We start from the raw sequence: 16,033 nt of genomic DNA on the forward strand, positions 1-16,033 counted from the left end.
CCTGTCCCTAGCCTTCTTCTCTCCCTTTTATCCCCTAGCCTTGCTCTTTTTCTCCCATGCACCCCTATATCTTGCTGTTTCTCTCTACTCCCAGCCTCTAGGCTTGCAGTTTCTCTCCCCACCACACTTCTTTACCTCAGTCTTTCTCCCCCATCTTTGTCTCTAGCCTCACTCTTTCTCTCCCCTCTCCCCCTTTGCCTTGCTTTCTCTTCCTGCCTGCTGAACAGCTGATCAGTGGCAGATTCCACAAAAGGAAGGAAAACCTGGTGCCCTAATGTTTTTCAAGTTTTTATCAAAAATATTTTTTTGAAGGAGGCAGGGAGTGAAGAGCATTGCGGGTGCCATTGGCGGGTGCTGCATTGGGGATCTCTGCTCTAGCACATAAGAAGAGTTTTGCTGGATCAGACCAAAGGCATTCTGGTTCCAAAAGCATTCTGTTCCCACAGTGGCCAACCAGATATCTCTGGAAAGTCCACAAGCGGGATGAGTGCATTAGTACTCTCTCGCTCTTGTCCCCCAGCAACTGGTATACAGAGGTACACTGCCTTTGATATTGGAGGTGATATACAGCTATCAAGATTAGAATCCATTCCCCATCAATTTGTCCAAGTTGGTGGCCATTATCACCATGTAATCCAGGCTGTAATATCTCTTGCTTCTTCCAGCTCCACCATGACATAGCTAATTTGTCAAATGCTGCATTTGATATTTTTGTTTTTAAAATGTATGAAGAAGAGGGAAGAAAGTTAATAGCTCCATTAGTAGGGCAACCCAGTCCGTCGTGTGATAGATTGTGGGTTCTTGTATCCCCACTGTAGTTTTAAATACTTCGTTCAGAAATGGGTTCTGTCAATGCGCAGATTAGGCTACCTTTTCCTACGGGACAGAGTGAATGCATGTCGTAATTATAACATGTAGGATAAATAAAATAATTCCTTTAACTCTGGGAATCAGATTGGATATTCCACTAATTTGTTTAACTTTAAAAATGATATAATCTCGGAAAGGTTCACTGAAGTTATTCTCTGGTGCCTTTGTGTGGCTTCCGATATGGAACTGGAAGCATCAGTTCTGAATATGTTTTGTTGAAGTCAGACCCAAAGACAAAGAGCAAAAGGCACCTCTAATATTCTGTTAACCAAGATTACTGCTTAAGTGCATTTGGAGACAATATGAGGAATGTATAACTGAAACACCAAACAAATTAATGAGACCTGTTCCCTCCCTTTGAAGAAGCCATTTTTGATTGGGGAAAGGAGGCATTTCATCAGAATTGTTGGAGCCCTATTTCTTGATAGCCTCACAACCCAGAAAGAGACAGCTACTTCCGGTATTTATTTCAAATAGCTGGGAGAAAGTCTGTTGCTTGTTGCTTTTGGATTATAAAATCGAGAGTATGCATTCTGAATAGCTGGAAGAGCGCCATCCTGCCCAAAGTTGTTTATAGGAAAATGATAGGGCTTGTAGACTCTAGTCAGTTATAAAACTTGTAGATAAGAGAAAACAATCCTGTTTCTGGGGAGGGGTTACTCCAGATTATATTCTTTAAGTAATATCTGCTCTAGATCATACAATTGTGTAACTTGCTTTAGTAAAGAATAAAATAAGGATATTGTGTCTTGTTTGTCTTTTTTTTAGTTTTTAACATATTTTTGTTTGGAAAAATTGCTGGAAGTATAAATAAAATGAAGCAAGAGGAAGAGAGCCAGTATGCCATAATGGATGGAGTGTTAAGATTTCAATCAGGGAGGCCTGAGTTCATATCCCCACTCCACCATCAAACTCCTTGGGTGACGTTGGGCCAGATTCTCCCTCCTCACCAGTCCTCCTTCACAGGGTGGTTGTGAGGACAGACATGGGATGCCACATGTATGCCACTCTTAGCTCCTGAGGAGGAAGAGTGAACTACAAATAGGGTGATCAGTATGTGATTAAACTCTTTATTGGGGTTTCATTTTTCAGACCTCTGTGCAGCATACTTTCAAATACAGCTCTTGTTTTGGTTTGAGTTGATGATGAGATACCAGCTAAAAATGTTAACCCAACCTAAGCATGTGCTGGATGGATTTGGTACCTTTTCAGTTTGGCAAAGTATCAGCCAATCATTGATCCTATCTATGTCCAAATTAATTTCTCAACTGCAACTTTATTACTAGAGTATCCCTTATCCTACTGTCCGGGTTCTCAGTTCCTTTTTATTAAATTTTCTGGAATGAGTTTTTAGTTTAGTTTTAGGGTTTTTTTGTTTTTAAGGGAGGGGAGATGCTTCATGGATTATGTGGTGGCTTTACAACCACCTTTTGCAAGTTATATAGTTTGCAGTCACATCTGTCCACTCATGCAAAGCATTCTAAATCATGCTTTAACCCATGAAATGCATACCAATATGTACAGAGATTGACTTTCAGAGCTGGTTTAAACTATTCAGAGCTGGTTTAAACTATTTTGAAAAATGTTATAGAATGGGGCTCCTGATGGGGTAATAATCTGAAAACACTTCTGTTCTCGACACTGGACTCCTTTAAAATTCTGCAGATTAGAATTTGGTGAATATTATCTCACCATATGACTCAAGGAGCAACGCCATATTTCCAACTGTAGATAAATTTTAAAATACTGATAAACTTGTAAATGCATGATAGTGCTGTTCTTTCAAATGTGGAAACTTTTAGGTGTGATATTGATGTGACATGGAAAAAGATAATGTGAGTATAGGAAATGGAGAATGTATTGATGTTTGGGGCAAGAAAGATGTGGGGCCCTATAATATACTTCTGCCTGTGACCACATCACCATCTCACCTTAGAAATAAGCCTAAAAATGGTTGCATGCAGTTCAGTACTGAAAACAAGAAATCACAAAGATAAGAATTACTAAAACCATGAGCTGGTAATGTGTAATGGTTTTGAATTTATAAAAATTCAAATGACGTCAGTGAAACCATATAGCAGCCAGTTAGGGTGTACAATGTGTTCCATGCGTATGAGGAAGTTAAGCAAGCTTTAAAAAAATCCTAAACCTTTATGTAGAATTTTATAATTTTATACTGGCCAGAATTTTGGTTTGGACATATTTCTGGACAATTGAGGGTCTTCTCAGTACCCTAATAATGCATGATTCGAGTCTTTTTCACACATGGACACACTTCCCACATCTCTAATGTGAATCTAAAACCTATTGCCTAAAAGGTACCTTGGGTTTTAAAATATATGTATGTTTGCTTTTTATTTCCTTCAAATTATATTGGTCCTTTTCACTGTGCAGTCTACAAGGTGACTAACTCGAGTATATTTAAAATGCAACTCTGAACAATATAAAACAAATTAAATGTCTAATAAGTTAAAAGCTCTTTCATATAAATAACTTTAATGTGGCACAGAAATCATCAGAGTAGACACACTTTTCCGTAGCCTGTAGGAACTAACACTGTGCCTGGTAGCCCTCTCCCGTTATAGCTACCTGTCTAATCCAGGGGTGCAGAACCTCTTTCATCCCAAGGGCTGAATTCCATTTCAGAGAAGCTCTCGGGGGCCACATTCCAGTGGTGGGAGGGGCTTAAAGCCAAAGGGGCAGGGTTCAAAACACCAAAAATGCCAGCATATTTTATCTTAACACTCTTGCAGCCAGTAACTAAACTTCGGGAAAGTCATCTCAGCCTTTTAAAACGGGGGGGAGACTGCACAAAAAGCTGGGAAACACCAGACGTTCAGTGTTTGGACAAAAGGGGATGGGGCCACCTGGGAAGCCCTGGATTTGGCCTCGCATCTGAGGTTCTGCAACCCTGGTCTAACTTCTCAAGGTGGGGGAACCCAGAGCAAGGGCTGCAACCATGATCTCAGAAAACAGAAAGACCCCTTTTCTGTTTTCTGCCGTGCATCAAACACATTAGCATGAACACAAATAGTGTGATAGACTCTTGGAGGTGCTTATAGTGTTGCGAGTGAAAACTCCAAGTTTGTTTGAGATTTGGGAGTTAAAGTATAGTAATAAATATAATAAAACAATAGTATAGTAGAACCAAGATCATTCTGAGAAACAGGCTGTGTATTCATGGAACTCAAAAACAAAACAAAACTATGCAAGTGAAAGCTGAATACAGTGACTTCTTGTGCTTATTTTGCATGCTTCTGCTAAACATGTGTAGGGATAAAGTACTATGCAAAGTGCTATACCTTGTGCCTGGGTCACTGGAAATCCTAAGCTCCCTTGAGTTGCACATTCACGTAATCTTCTGAATTTTCACCTGTCATTACCCGCTCACTTTCAAATCTGTCTGCCACTAGAATGTCTAGAAATCTTTCCTTTAACTAAGCCTTGAATCTGTTTATATATGTCACACTATCTGTGTACATAGTGTGTACAGAGTAGAGGTCTGTGCCCGCTAAGGGCTTACAGATATGAGATGCTGAATTCTGTGCCCAGTACTCACATTTCTGCACTTGCATGGAACTGAAGTATTCACATCCCTGGTTAAAACTCTCGGTGTGTATGGGTGTGCACTCACATAATTGATGTCTGAAAAACATTACAGGCTTGTGAGATTGGCAGTATTATTGTAGAACAACATGTCAGAGAGAAAATAATCCTCTCAAAAATTAGCATGAAAGGCTGAAAAGTTATTGTATAAGAAACTTTCCCATTTCTTAGCATTTGGGCATGTGAACGAGGTAGTGTTGCACATGCCAATTAGGCAATATTAGTTAGGTGTTCACTTGCATAGGCAAATTTTATTCATTTTTCATAAAGGTAATGAATGTCAAACTATGTTTTGGAGGTAAATGTCTATCGTCCTTTTTTTGTTTAAAAGGTATGTTAGACAATTTTGGCTTAAAGTCAAGGGATTTTGTGCCATATACTTCAGAGTCTGCCAAATTTATTAGATGTTGTAATATAACTAAAGATGTCTGTAAGACTGCTCTTCTGTCTGCAAAGCTCTTTCATCTGGGTAACTCTGAAGATGTTATTTTTCTAGTTATACTCCCCATGATAGAGCCTTGCAGCTTCCAGACCAGTAAGCCTACTTTGGCGGGGAAAGCACATGGAACTTACAATCTTTCAAGAATAGGTATAATACATAGGCATCAAGATGAAAACAGATCCGCAAAACAAGTGTGAGATTTTTTTTAGATCCATTTTCTTGATTCATACAGTTCCTTAAATTTTTATTTTCAAAATTGGCCATTTATGGAAATGGTTTATTGAAATGTGAATGCACAGTGTTACTAAGTATGGCAATTTTAGGTTAATTTCAGGGTTAGTGTTGACTGTAATATGACACTATAGAGGAACGTTAAGAGACTGTATGTGGCATGGAATAGAATAGCATGGTGCACAAAACACATCTTGAAGACTTTTTCTTTGGTGTTTCAGTGTTCCTGTTCCTGTAGTCAGTCTAGAGAAAATTCCTAACCTAGTGAAGGCAGATGGTGCCAATGTTAAAATGAACTCTGCAACCACTACCACCATCACCACCTCCTCAGCCTCTTCATCCACCATACCTGCTCCAATTAAATCTGCTTTGACATCTAAATCAGTGCCACCATCACCAGAAAAGATTCTGAACGGCAAAGGAGTTATAGCTCCATCAGTAGACAAGAAGCACCAAAATGGCACTAAAAACAGTAACAAGTCGTACAAGAGAGTTTCAGGTAAGTAGCATTGTAGCATGACTTAATGAGATCCCATCATTCTTCATTAGCAATGTTTGTTGCTGAGCAGTGAGCAGTTTATCATATTCTATAGCTGTTAAAATGCTTATTGTCTCCCTTTCTCCCCCCTGCTCATGTCCAGTCTCTTTATGCATAACATCTTCAGTCAATAAAATGTAGGGTCAGCTTGCCTCAAACTTCACATTGGTGTACTGACATTATTACTTAATTTGGCAAAGAGGTAATTTAAGAACTAAGCAACAAATTCTGTAAAACCGAAAGGGAGTGTCCCCCCCTGAAAAAAAAAACAAAACTTGTTAACCATATAAATGAATATTTTGACTGCTCTCCCATTTATCAGTACATAAACATAATAGACCCAAAGGTCACCACTTTTGAACAGAAAGAAGGGAACCCTAGGATCTAACCCAGTGTTCTCAAATTTGAGTAAGTGATGGGGGCCACGCATGAATATAAAGCAAGTGGTTTGCTGAATAGAGAGGTTCCACTTCTTCCTCTTGGATAAGGTAGGTGCCCATTATGTGTTTCATCAGTCAGCATTCCCTTCATGTGAACCCTCATGCCTTAGTTGTAACAAAGGTTTTTTGTTTTGTTTTTAAATAAGCTGCTCTAATGACATCACTTTGCTCACTGCATTTCAGCTGGCAATCATGCAGTCTAAAAATTACTAAGCCTTGAATTATTACTGCAGTCTTAAAAGTGAGGGAAACACCCTGAAAAGTTAACATTTTATATATACCAATGGCCAGAAGATAGTATGCCTTCTAAGAAAGGAATTAATGTCGCTTGTATAATTGTACTTGGTCCATTATACTGTGAAAAGATACAGGGAAACTTTCTTTTTAAATATAATTCATTCATTTTCAAAGTGCTTAAAATCTGGGCACTGTACAAATGTTTAAAAGTAAAGATAATTCCTGTCTTTGGGCATATAGCCTTGATAGACTGGAAACATAAGGAAAGGGGAGGAAGAGGCAAAACAATGGAGTATGGGGAAGGAGAACTAACCAGGGGAGGCCTAGGAAAAGAGATGGTTTTCAACAGTTTTTTTTAATGGAAATAATAGAAAGTGTCAATCAAATACCTAAGGGGTGGGAGACACAGAGAGTGTTTCAGTGGTAAAGAAATCCAGAGAAAAGAGTTGTGCAAGGGACAGAAATAGAACTATGAGATTTAAGAAGTAGGAGAATGGAGAACATGGGTGCAAGATAGGGAAAGAAAAGGAAGCTATAGAGGGTCAAAGGGATGAAGACACTTGAAAGAAAGGCTAAAAGGTTGTTGTAAATATGGAAAGGAAAAGGAAGCCACTGAAATAGGGGAGGGAGAATGTTTATAGCAACTCAAGTGAGCAGAGGAACGGAGAGTGGAAAAGAGAGAATGAAGACCAGGAAATGGGATATTAAAATAGTTTAGGTCTATTGATCAGGACATCAGCAAAGTCTATATAGAATCAAGAAAAAGAAATTATAAAACATTAAGAAACATATCCAGCCCCAAAAAACAATGCTGAGCAAGCCAGTCTTCTTTTCTTCTCTCACACGTTGCGTAGAAATATGCATTATTTCTTTTTTTCTTTTTTTGATAATACTTTTTATTCTAATTTTATCTTTATAAATGAAATAAGGAACACCAACAACATAATCATCTTCTACAGTTTCCCCCATTACAGTATTCTTAAGAGGACCCATCAATAATAAAATAGAGAAAAAACAAGAGAAGGAAAAGAAAAAATATAAAAAGGCGAGAGAAGGACAAAGGGGAAAGAAACAGAAACAAAAGAAAAGAAAACAGAGCAACATATAAACAAAAGATTACAAAACAAACTTAAATTTAAACTACATTACACATAAACTTCAAATATCACTCTACTTAGAAATTATACCTATAATATTACTAATCTTACAAATCAATACAGCATAAGTAATCAATTTCAATATTGTATCTTCAGGCTTATAACAAGGAAGCAAGCTTACAGTTCATTTCCATTGGTCATATAAAGCCTTTTAGCTACCATATAATAATAAAGCTTAAAATCAACCAGCCAGAAATATGACTAATCCTAGTATTATAATATTGAAAATATTATTATTAATAATAATAATAATAATGAAAAAGGAAAGAGATTATAAAGGATAAAGAAATACAACAATCACTAATGTATTTTGTACTATCTATATTTTAGATAGTATCCTTTCTAAATATATAAATGAGTGGGCACATTTCTATACACCCTCACACAAGAGATTTAAGTACAATATATCATATCCATTTAAATAGAAAAAGAAAAAATGAAAGTAAAGAGACGGATATATATAAACAGTTGTTTCTGGTCTAGCCTGGATCTTACGGACTAAACATAGCCAATTGACAAAACATTTTTATAAATTCACGCCTCTGCCATTTCGTGATTTAGAAACTTCTTCATCTGACCTTCAGAAAAAATGCAAAATGTAGCAGGATACTTTAAATGATATTGTAAGTTCATTTGTCTTGCCAGGTTTCTCGCCTTGATAACTTGCCTTCTCTTATCAGCAACTTCTTTGGTGTAATCCAGAAATAACATAACTCTATCTTGTTTTGATCCCCCAAAAAGATTTCCCCCCTCTCTTGCCAAACACAGGATATGATTTTTTGTGGAGATTCTTGCAAATTGAACTATAATGGTATAGTCAGTCCCTTTAGCATTTGGCACACAGAATGTATGCTTAATGTCAAGTAAATAATCAGATGGCAAAGGAAGTATCTCATGCAGGAACTTATCTACAAAAGTAAACAAATTTACATCAGTAGGTAGATCTTTGATACCAATAATATGCCCATTTGCTCTATGGGTGAAAGCCTCAAGTTGGGAGATTTTAACAGACAAATTGCTGTAAAAAGCTTGCGATGCAATCTTTAACCTTCGCTTCCATCTTTTGCCAAGAAGTGTTAATTAAGTCCATGGCCCCTTGCAGGGTGGTGATGGAGTTTTGAATTGTATCTAGCCTCTTAGCCTATTCAGCAAATTGTGAAGACAAAGTTTTTATCAGAGCAAGCAACTCCCCTGTATTTCCATCGCTTCTTGGAGCCTTTACCAAGGAAGGTGTGCGTGTGTGTGTGTGGGAGGGGTCGGCGATGATCCTGCTCCTTTTCTCCTCCTTGACGTTGCCATCCTTCTCTTTAAACAGATATTGCAGGTCCTCAAATATTGTTGGTATTCCTTAGTCTATAAACACTAAAAACCACAGCTCATCAGCTCTGTGTTCTCCTAATTAGATAGGAGTTTCAAAACAACTTTGAGTGGTGTCTAAGCTCTGGCAGACTAACAATGGAGTCCAGCCCTTCTGCTGCTTCGCAAAAGGAGCTACTCTTCCAAGATTTCATCCAGATGCTGCTGCTTCCCTTTTTAATTCCAGGGGAAGATAAAAAGGTTTTTCAACCTTTTAAAAGCTGTTTGAGATAGCGTCCCGCAGAGCCTCCACAGAACGCTGCCAGGGCAACATGGCTCCAGAGCGGAAGTCCCCAAATGTGCATTATTTTTAAATAGAGCATTATTGCTTCCTGTAATGGGAGAAAACTACAATTTTGGGGAGACTGCGCGTGTGTGTGTGCGCGCACGCGCGCCCACACTGAAATACTAGGTCTTGTACAAAGGAAGGTTAAGAGCTGCTTAAGCTGCCTCTGTATACTCAATAACTTTGCTCCTGTGCACCAGAGCCATGTGCATTGTGACTTCAGAGCTGTATCACAAAGCTGTCACTACACTTTCTCGTTGCAATGTGTGTGTGGAATTGGGCAAGCCAAATTGATGGCAATGAAACACTAGCAAATTAAAATAAGAAGATCCAGATTCATTCCAGACAGCATAAAACATTTTGAACCCAGTTTTTCCTGCAAAGGGAGTGAATCAAGTTTGCTACAATATTAATATTAATTAATATATATAATTAATACATATTCATCTATTGGTAGCGTGGTTGAGACCTAAGCAGGAAATGTATTTCTTAAATGGAATGATTAAGCTTTCCAATGGCATTGATTCGGTATTGACTCTTTCTATACATTTGGAAATGTAATGTCACCTGATGAGAGATCAAACAAATAGGAGATGTAAAACGATGTGTATGTTTTCATTGGCAGACAAACTCAGGCTTTTTAATATATTTATATATGGCATTTTCTCATTTTAGTAGCTTTGTTCAAGGGCAGTGACAAGTGTATCGACTTAAAACTAAGGCATAAATAGCTGTTATTCAGCATTGTGTTTCTTCAATGAAATGACCTAAAGCTTCCTTTTCAGAAAGTTTATTGTCTCAAGAATCGATTTGAGCAATGCTCTGCAATAAAATACTAAAATATTGTATTTAAATATTACTAGTTATTTGGCATTTCTTATTAATACCTAAAACATTCAACAGTAATTGGTCTGAAGGCAAGTGTTTAAATGTGCAAAAGTATTCATATTGGTATAGTGATAGAAGAAATTTTTAACGAGACTATTTTCCCGAACAGCTTTCATACCGTAGTAACTTCCTGTTCTTCTTATAAAAGTTATTCTTTAGTTACAAAGTATTTGTACAAAGTATTTGTATTTGTAACATTATGAGTTACAAACATGAGTTATAAACTCTGCAGTTTTGCAGAGCTGGGACCCATCTTTATGGGATCCACATTATGGTATCCACATCGTGTTTTTTAATCACACATGTGTATGGTGGTAGTGTCACCAGTGCAACCCATTTTCTCTTGCTCCATGACACAGTTGTGGACTTTGCCCCCCTGCTGGCTAGAACAGAAATGTCTTACAGGCCTCTAGAAAGAGTTCCATAATTGTGGGACAGTCCCTGAGGACATCTCTCTGTTTGCCCTTGGTTACTCTTTATCCTCGGTCCCTGGATGGTATAGTCAAGAGGCACTATTGATTTTTAAAGGTCAATAGAACAAGAGAGAAAAAGTGGTAATCCATTGAGAGAGATGGGTTGTATCCTGTATCGAGTAAATGAATAGTATCCTCATTCTCAGCATTGGCTGGCCCTCAATTAGAGTATGGTGTTCCATAATAGGTGCCACAGTGCAAGAAGAAAGAGGAAAAGATTCAGAGGATTCTGTTATGAGGGTGAAAGAAGGTCCGGCAGGCAAGATATATAAGGAAAGGCTGAAGGAACTGGGTATGTGTAACCTAGAGAAGATTAAGGGAAGACCAATATTTTGAAAGAAGGAAGAAAGAGGGAGGGAACAGATGCTCACCCTAGCAAATAAAGGAGTATATTTCAGTGACCTGGTTTACATGTAATGCCAAACTATGTTCTGGCATTACATGAGCAAACCTTGGGCTTGCACATTCTCTCTATCCCTCATGCGCTCCAGTTCCCTCTCTTGAGTTCAGTTTTGGGCAAACCATAGTTTGCACCTGCATTTGAACTGGAAAGCTATGGTTTACACTTTTTCCTGATGCAAAAAATAAAACTGTCAGCAGAGGAGCCATGCTTCAGCTGACAAATAAAAGGAAATCAACAATGGGAAAAACCTTTGTAATTACTGCATAACTATGTCCTGTCCAGGAGAATTTGAACCCATTCACAAACACTGAGTTAATTCTAGATCTTCAATATGTATATGCAATCTGTCAAAAGTTACCAAATAGAAAGAAATGTAATAGAAAATGGTAATCTGAATCCATTTCTGAGAGTCCCTATCAAATTCCTGGCCTCTGCTATGCAGTAGTAAGAATGGAAACACGTTTTATTGTATCAGTAACTTTTCCATATGTCATAAAGTCTTTGTGAATACCGCTTATGTCTAATTCTTACACTCTAAAGCTTTCCCTTCGGGAAACATCTTCACCTGTAAAGTTCACACTGACTGCCCCTGATCTAACCCATACAGTTAAGTATAAGCAAACATAATGATTGGTTATTGCCTTGATTCTATGAACATGAATGTCCCATAACATTTCTGGTAGAGCAATTGGAACAGCAGCTGTTCCTTCACCTCTCCAGATCATAGGAGGTGAAGGGGAGGAAAAGAGAAAATGCACAGGCCTTCTGATATGCAAGTACTTCTGTACACCCAGGCCCATAAAAAGAAGCTTGCACTTAACCCGTTTCATTCAGGACCTCAGAAGCCACAGTTTGGCTGCTTTTGATATATAACTTCCATAGATATATCTTCCTCCACAAGCCTCTCATTACATTTCATGTTGAGCTTAGTAACTGCTGCAAATAGATTCATTCTCGGTCACACAAGAATGGTATTGAAAGCAGATCTGTATCAGCCATTCTAACACTCTGCTCGTATGGAATGAATCTGGTGGGCCCAGTTACAAAGAATAACTTAACTGCAGTAATTCAAAAACTTTTGTTCAAGATGTAGACCAGAACAGAGGAATTATAGTCGTTGTTAATGACCAGGTAGGAATCCTGTTCAGTTTTTCTGGGAGAATGCAGTCCCTGTGTGTCTGCCTGTGTGTCTGTCATCTGCTAATACCATGTCTCAGTGTAGTTGTGCTAAAACATAGAAGGAAACAGACATTTTAAGGGAAAGTACAGTATCTTTAGATATTTATTCTGATCTGCAATCTTACTGTGTCTTCAATTTCATTCATGTGACTTAAAAAACTACTCATATTTTATGTATTTTAAACAGAAAGAGAGTTTGACCCAAATAAACACTGTGGAGTATTGGATCCTGAGACAAAGAAACCCTGCACAAGATCACTCACCTGCAAGGTAGCCTTTCTTCCTAGTTGAAATATAATAATGCTTCAGCTACTTCAAAATTGTACTAGTGGATGTTAAAGGTCATAATGGTAATAAAAGATGGAAATAACCATATGAACTTCACAACATTCTTGCACAAATGTTCATTCTATCTTCAACCAGTAATTTGGGGCTTCAAGAAGATTGATGCACCCTTAAACACAATATTCCTTACAGAAGAATACGTCACTCCCAAAGCATATTTAATAGTAATATTAGTAGTAGTATTTAAATAATATGTAATAAGAAATATACTTCAGTGTCCTTCATTGCTACTGAGAGAACTCTGTAAAAAGAATACTTGATATTATACAGTGCTAAGTATTCAGTAATCCTTAATCCTGTAAATATATCACTTCTTGACCATGTGGCTGGGATCAAATGTTATCTACTATTTTTCAATCTGTTCTTCTCAGTTTAATTTAATATAATGGTATATGCTTGATTCAGGATCTGCACATTAAATTGATGTTTGGAACAAGGAGACATTCTGGAAGCTTGTTCCATACCCTTCATACATTATGCTGATATGAAAGTGTTTCTAAAAATGGTGCACTTCCTGACTTGGAGTTTATGTCCAGAAGTGCATGAATGAGTGAGTGATTGAGTGCGTGCGTGCATGAGTGAATAAAAATAATAATCCTGCAGTAATATAATCCCCATTTACAGACAGAGAGGCTGAAGCTGAGAGAGTGTGACTTACCTAGGGCCACACAGTGACTTTATGGCTGTGCTGAGATTTGAATTGGACCATTTTTGCTCATAACTGATGTTTCAGGCTTAAGCACAGCATGCTTTGTAGCCACAGGTGTTGGGTAGCTGAGATATAGCTGAGGTCAGTGATGCTACAAGGCATTAATGGCAGATGTGAAGGTGCCGGAGTACAGCGGGACAGCAAGAAGGGCCAAACAAAAATTCCTTTAAGTGAAGTAAGCACTCCATGGAATTCCAGTCTCTTTCTCTGAGAAAAGTAGGCTGTTGTATTGTAGGGGCTCCCAAACGCATTATGGGTCCGGGGTTCCCACCAACATTACGTGGTCTAGAATATGACAAAAATCCATTTTAGCACTCACCTGTCACCTTGCCAAATTATTACTGTCATGAAACTGGCTTTGATGTTGTCACTGTGTTTGGCAGATTCAGGCCCAATTTCAGCTGCGTGAAAGAGGCTTTATAGACAATGAATATATTATATTGGGCACTGTCCAGTGTGAAAAATATATCCAATTGAGTGGTTTCCAATCAGAGGGTTGGGGAACACACCGATTGTCAGGTACGAGCCTAAATCAAGAAAGTGAAATATGGCCCTTCTTTAAAGGCCACACCTTACCTTAGCCTTCCCTAATCTAGTGCCCTCCAGCGGCCAAGCTGGCTGGGTATGATGGGAGTTGGTAGTCCTGCACAGCTGGAGGGCACCAGGTTAGGGAAGGCTGCCTTAACTGATTACAAAGAAAGTGGTGGGCAGAATAAGAATCTCTGCCTTCCCTTTTAAGAGGTAAAGAAAATCCAGGCCACATCTGAGTGACTACAGCACTGATGTACCCTGCTTTTAGATCAGGCAGTGTAAAGAAAATACAGATCATATTTTTGGTTATGATTGACCCCTCCCCCAAATACAGCCTACCTCTGTTTTATGCCAAGCTGTGTTTCGTAAGGATAAGAGCAACTGTAATGCTTTGTTCATTTTTTTTTTTGAAGAAAAATCTTCCCTTCCAGTTACAAGTGGAAAGCTATTAAACATTTATGTAGAAGCAACAAAGAATGTTAGTTCCAGTGCTGGTTTGCAATTAATCTACAGAGTAACTTCATGAAATTTATTCTATTTGTAGTTAAGATTAAACATTTCTTTTTAAAAGATCTCTTTTCATTTGACATCTGGATGTCTGTTATAATAAACAAAATTGTCAACATAATGGTATTAAATATTTAAAATATATACTTTTCTGAAACTTGTGAGCAAAGCAAATATCTGCCCTTAAAACAGTTATTGTAGATTTACCAATCCACTCAAATTGTACAGCCACAATGATCATGCTCTGGGTATAATACATCGGCTGTTTCCATGGAAAGCGTTCTTGTCACCAAAATAATATTTCATTAAACTGCATGTATCATAGGTCAGGCAAACTAACCTGTATGGAATAACTGTGTTCTTTTGTCATAACTAAAAATATGTTTCAGTGATTATTCTCTGTATCTCCTAGATTAATATTTTATAAATCTATAACTAATTTTATATGCCCTCCTAAATGTTTTTTAACACCCTATTTTTAGACTCATTCACTTAATCACCGGCGAGCAGTTCCAGGACGTAAAAAACAGTTTGACATCCTTCTAGCTGAACACAAAGCTCGATCTCGGGAAAAAGAAGTGGCAAAAGACAAGGAGCATCCGCAATCTATAAGGGAAACACATCAGAGCCAACCTGTCACAGTACAAGATGCTTTGCCAGGAGCGTCTGTGAACTCTGGGCAAGAACCTAAAGGGACATCTCCTGCAAAATCTAGACCATCCAATTCAGTATTTCCTAGGTGAGTGGCCTGCTTGGGCATAGGGTCTAGTATTCCAGGAGTGCTGTCAAATATGCCTTGAGTGATGGCTGATTTTGGATGCTTCTAGACAAGGCTTTTGTTGTACCAGCACCCTGCCTCATTTACGGAATTTTACAGGGGATGCACATGTTGCCGTGTTCAATTTGTAACCCTCCTACGTTTTCCCACTGCTGCTTCTGCCTTTTTCTTACTGTTAAAAATCCATCAAGGAGGAAAAGGAAGAATAGCTGCTCAGTGTCTTTTGATTGACAGCGCTGGGGATCCTCCACCTGGAAGCTCCCGCTGTCTTTGCATTAGGCTTGGGTATGTTATTCCATATACAGAACATAATTCATAATGGGGGTATAACATTATACAACTCCAGGGAATTGTAATTGTGAGGGCAAAACGTACGTTTGAGTGCAAGGAATGAACTCTTCCACCACTAGAATCCCCACTCAGATTGCCTCAGGGCTCCTCCTCCTTTAACATAAACAGGGTCTTGTTTTCAAACTGCTTTCCACAGTCAGAAAGTTGCACTCCCTTTAATAAAGAATGATGCAGAAATGATCAAGTTTCATTCCGAAGTCCAAACTCTACAGTTCAATGCCTGATAAAGTTCCTGTAGATCTCTAGACATTCTGATAGAAATTCCATAATATATGTACTTCAAAAGCGTGTTTTCAGATTAGGGGGGCACTGAATGTAGCAGCATTTCTATATTATTTCAGCTTCTATAGCTTATTTTCTGATTCAAACCTGTATCTGCTGACAAGCGTCTAATGGTCATGCATTTAATGTTGGTAGACTAATGATATTCTGCACCATTCAAAGATGAATGTTTTTAAAAGGACTTTGTTGCAAGAAAATATGTACATACACACACAGCTCAAACCTGTACATATTTATTCAGAAGTCATTGCTACTAAATTCAGAGAGTCTTACTGCTAAGTAAGCATGCACAGATTTGCAATGTAAGACTTCCATCCTAAATTCACTTAGTAGGGAGTATGTTCTATTGAACTACCTAATATTTACTACTGAGTAAGTGTGTTTAGGTTCACACCATATGGCATTTTTTGCTGGGAAGCTAGTT

At 38.1% G+C, this 16,033-nt stretch overlaps 1 protein-coding gene across 8 annotated transcripts in view; it reads left to right on the forward strand.

Annotated features, from left to right (window-relative positions):
* Positions 1 to 16,033, forward strand: part of ATXN7L1 (ataxin 7 like 1) — a 93,521-nt gene that overhangs the window by 61,118 nt on the left and 16,370 nt on the right. For 7 of the 8 annotated variants that reach the window (XM_084811438.1, XM_084811436.1, XM_084811439.1 and 4 more), the window contains 3 exons: positions 5,371 to 5,648; positions 12,294 to 12,376; positions 14,681 to 14,937. In XM_084811438.1, the coding sequence (XP_084667564.1) occupies positions 5,371 to 5,648; positions 12,294 to 12,376; positions 14,681 to 14,937 (618 nt within the window). Of the gene's footprint in view, positions 1 to 5,370; positions 5,649 to 10,711; positions 10,817 to 12,293; positions 12,377 to 14,680; positions 14,938 to 16,033 lie in introns of all 8 variants that reach the window. The other variant, XM_084811444.1, reaches the window with a different exon arrangement.

Source organism: Heloderma suspectum, chromosome 7, assembly GCF_057233095.1.
Source record: "Heloderma suspectum isolate Gila_16-S chromosome 7, 16-S_ref, whole genome shotgun sequence".
NCBI classification, from domain to species: Eukaryota; Metazoa; Chordata; class Lepidosauria; order Squamata; family Helodermatidae; genus Heloderma; species Heloderma suspectum.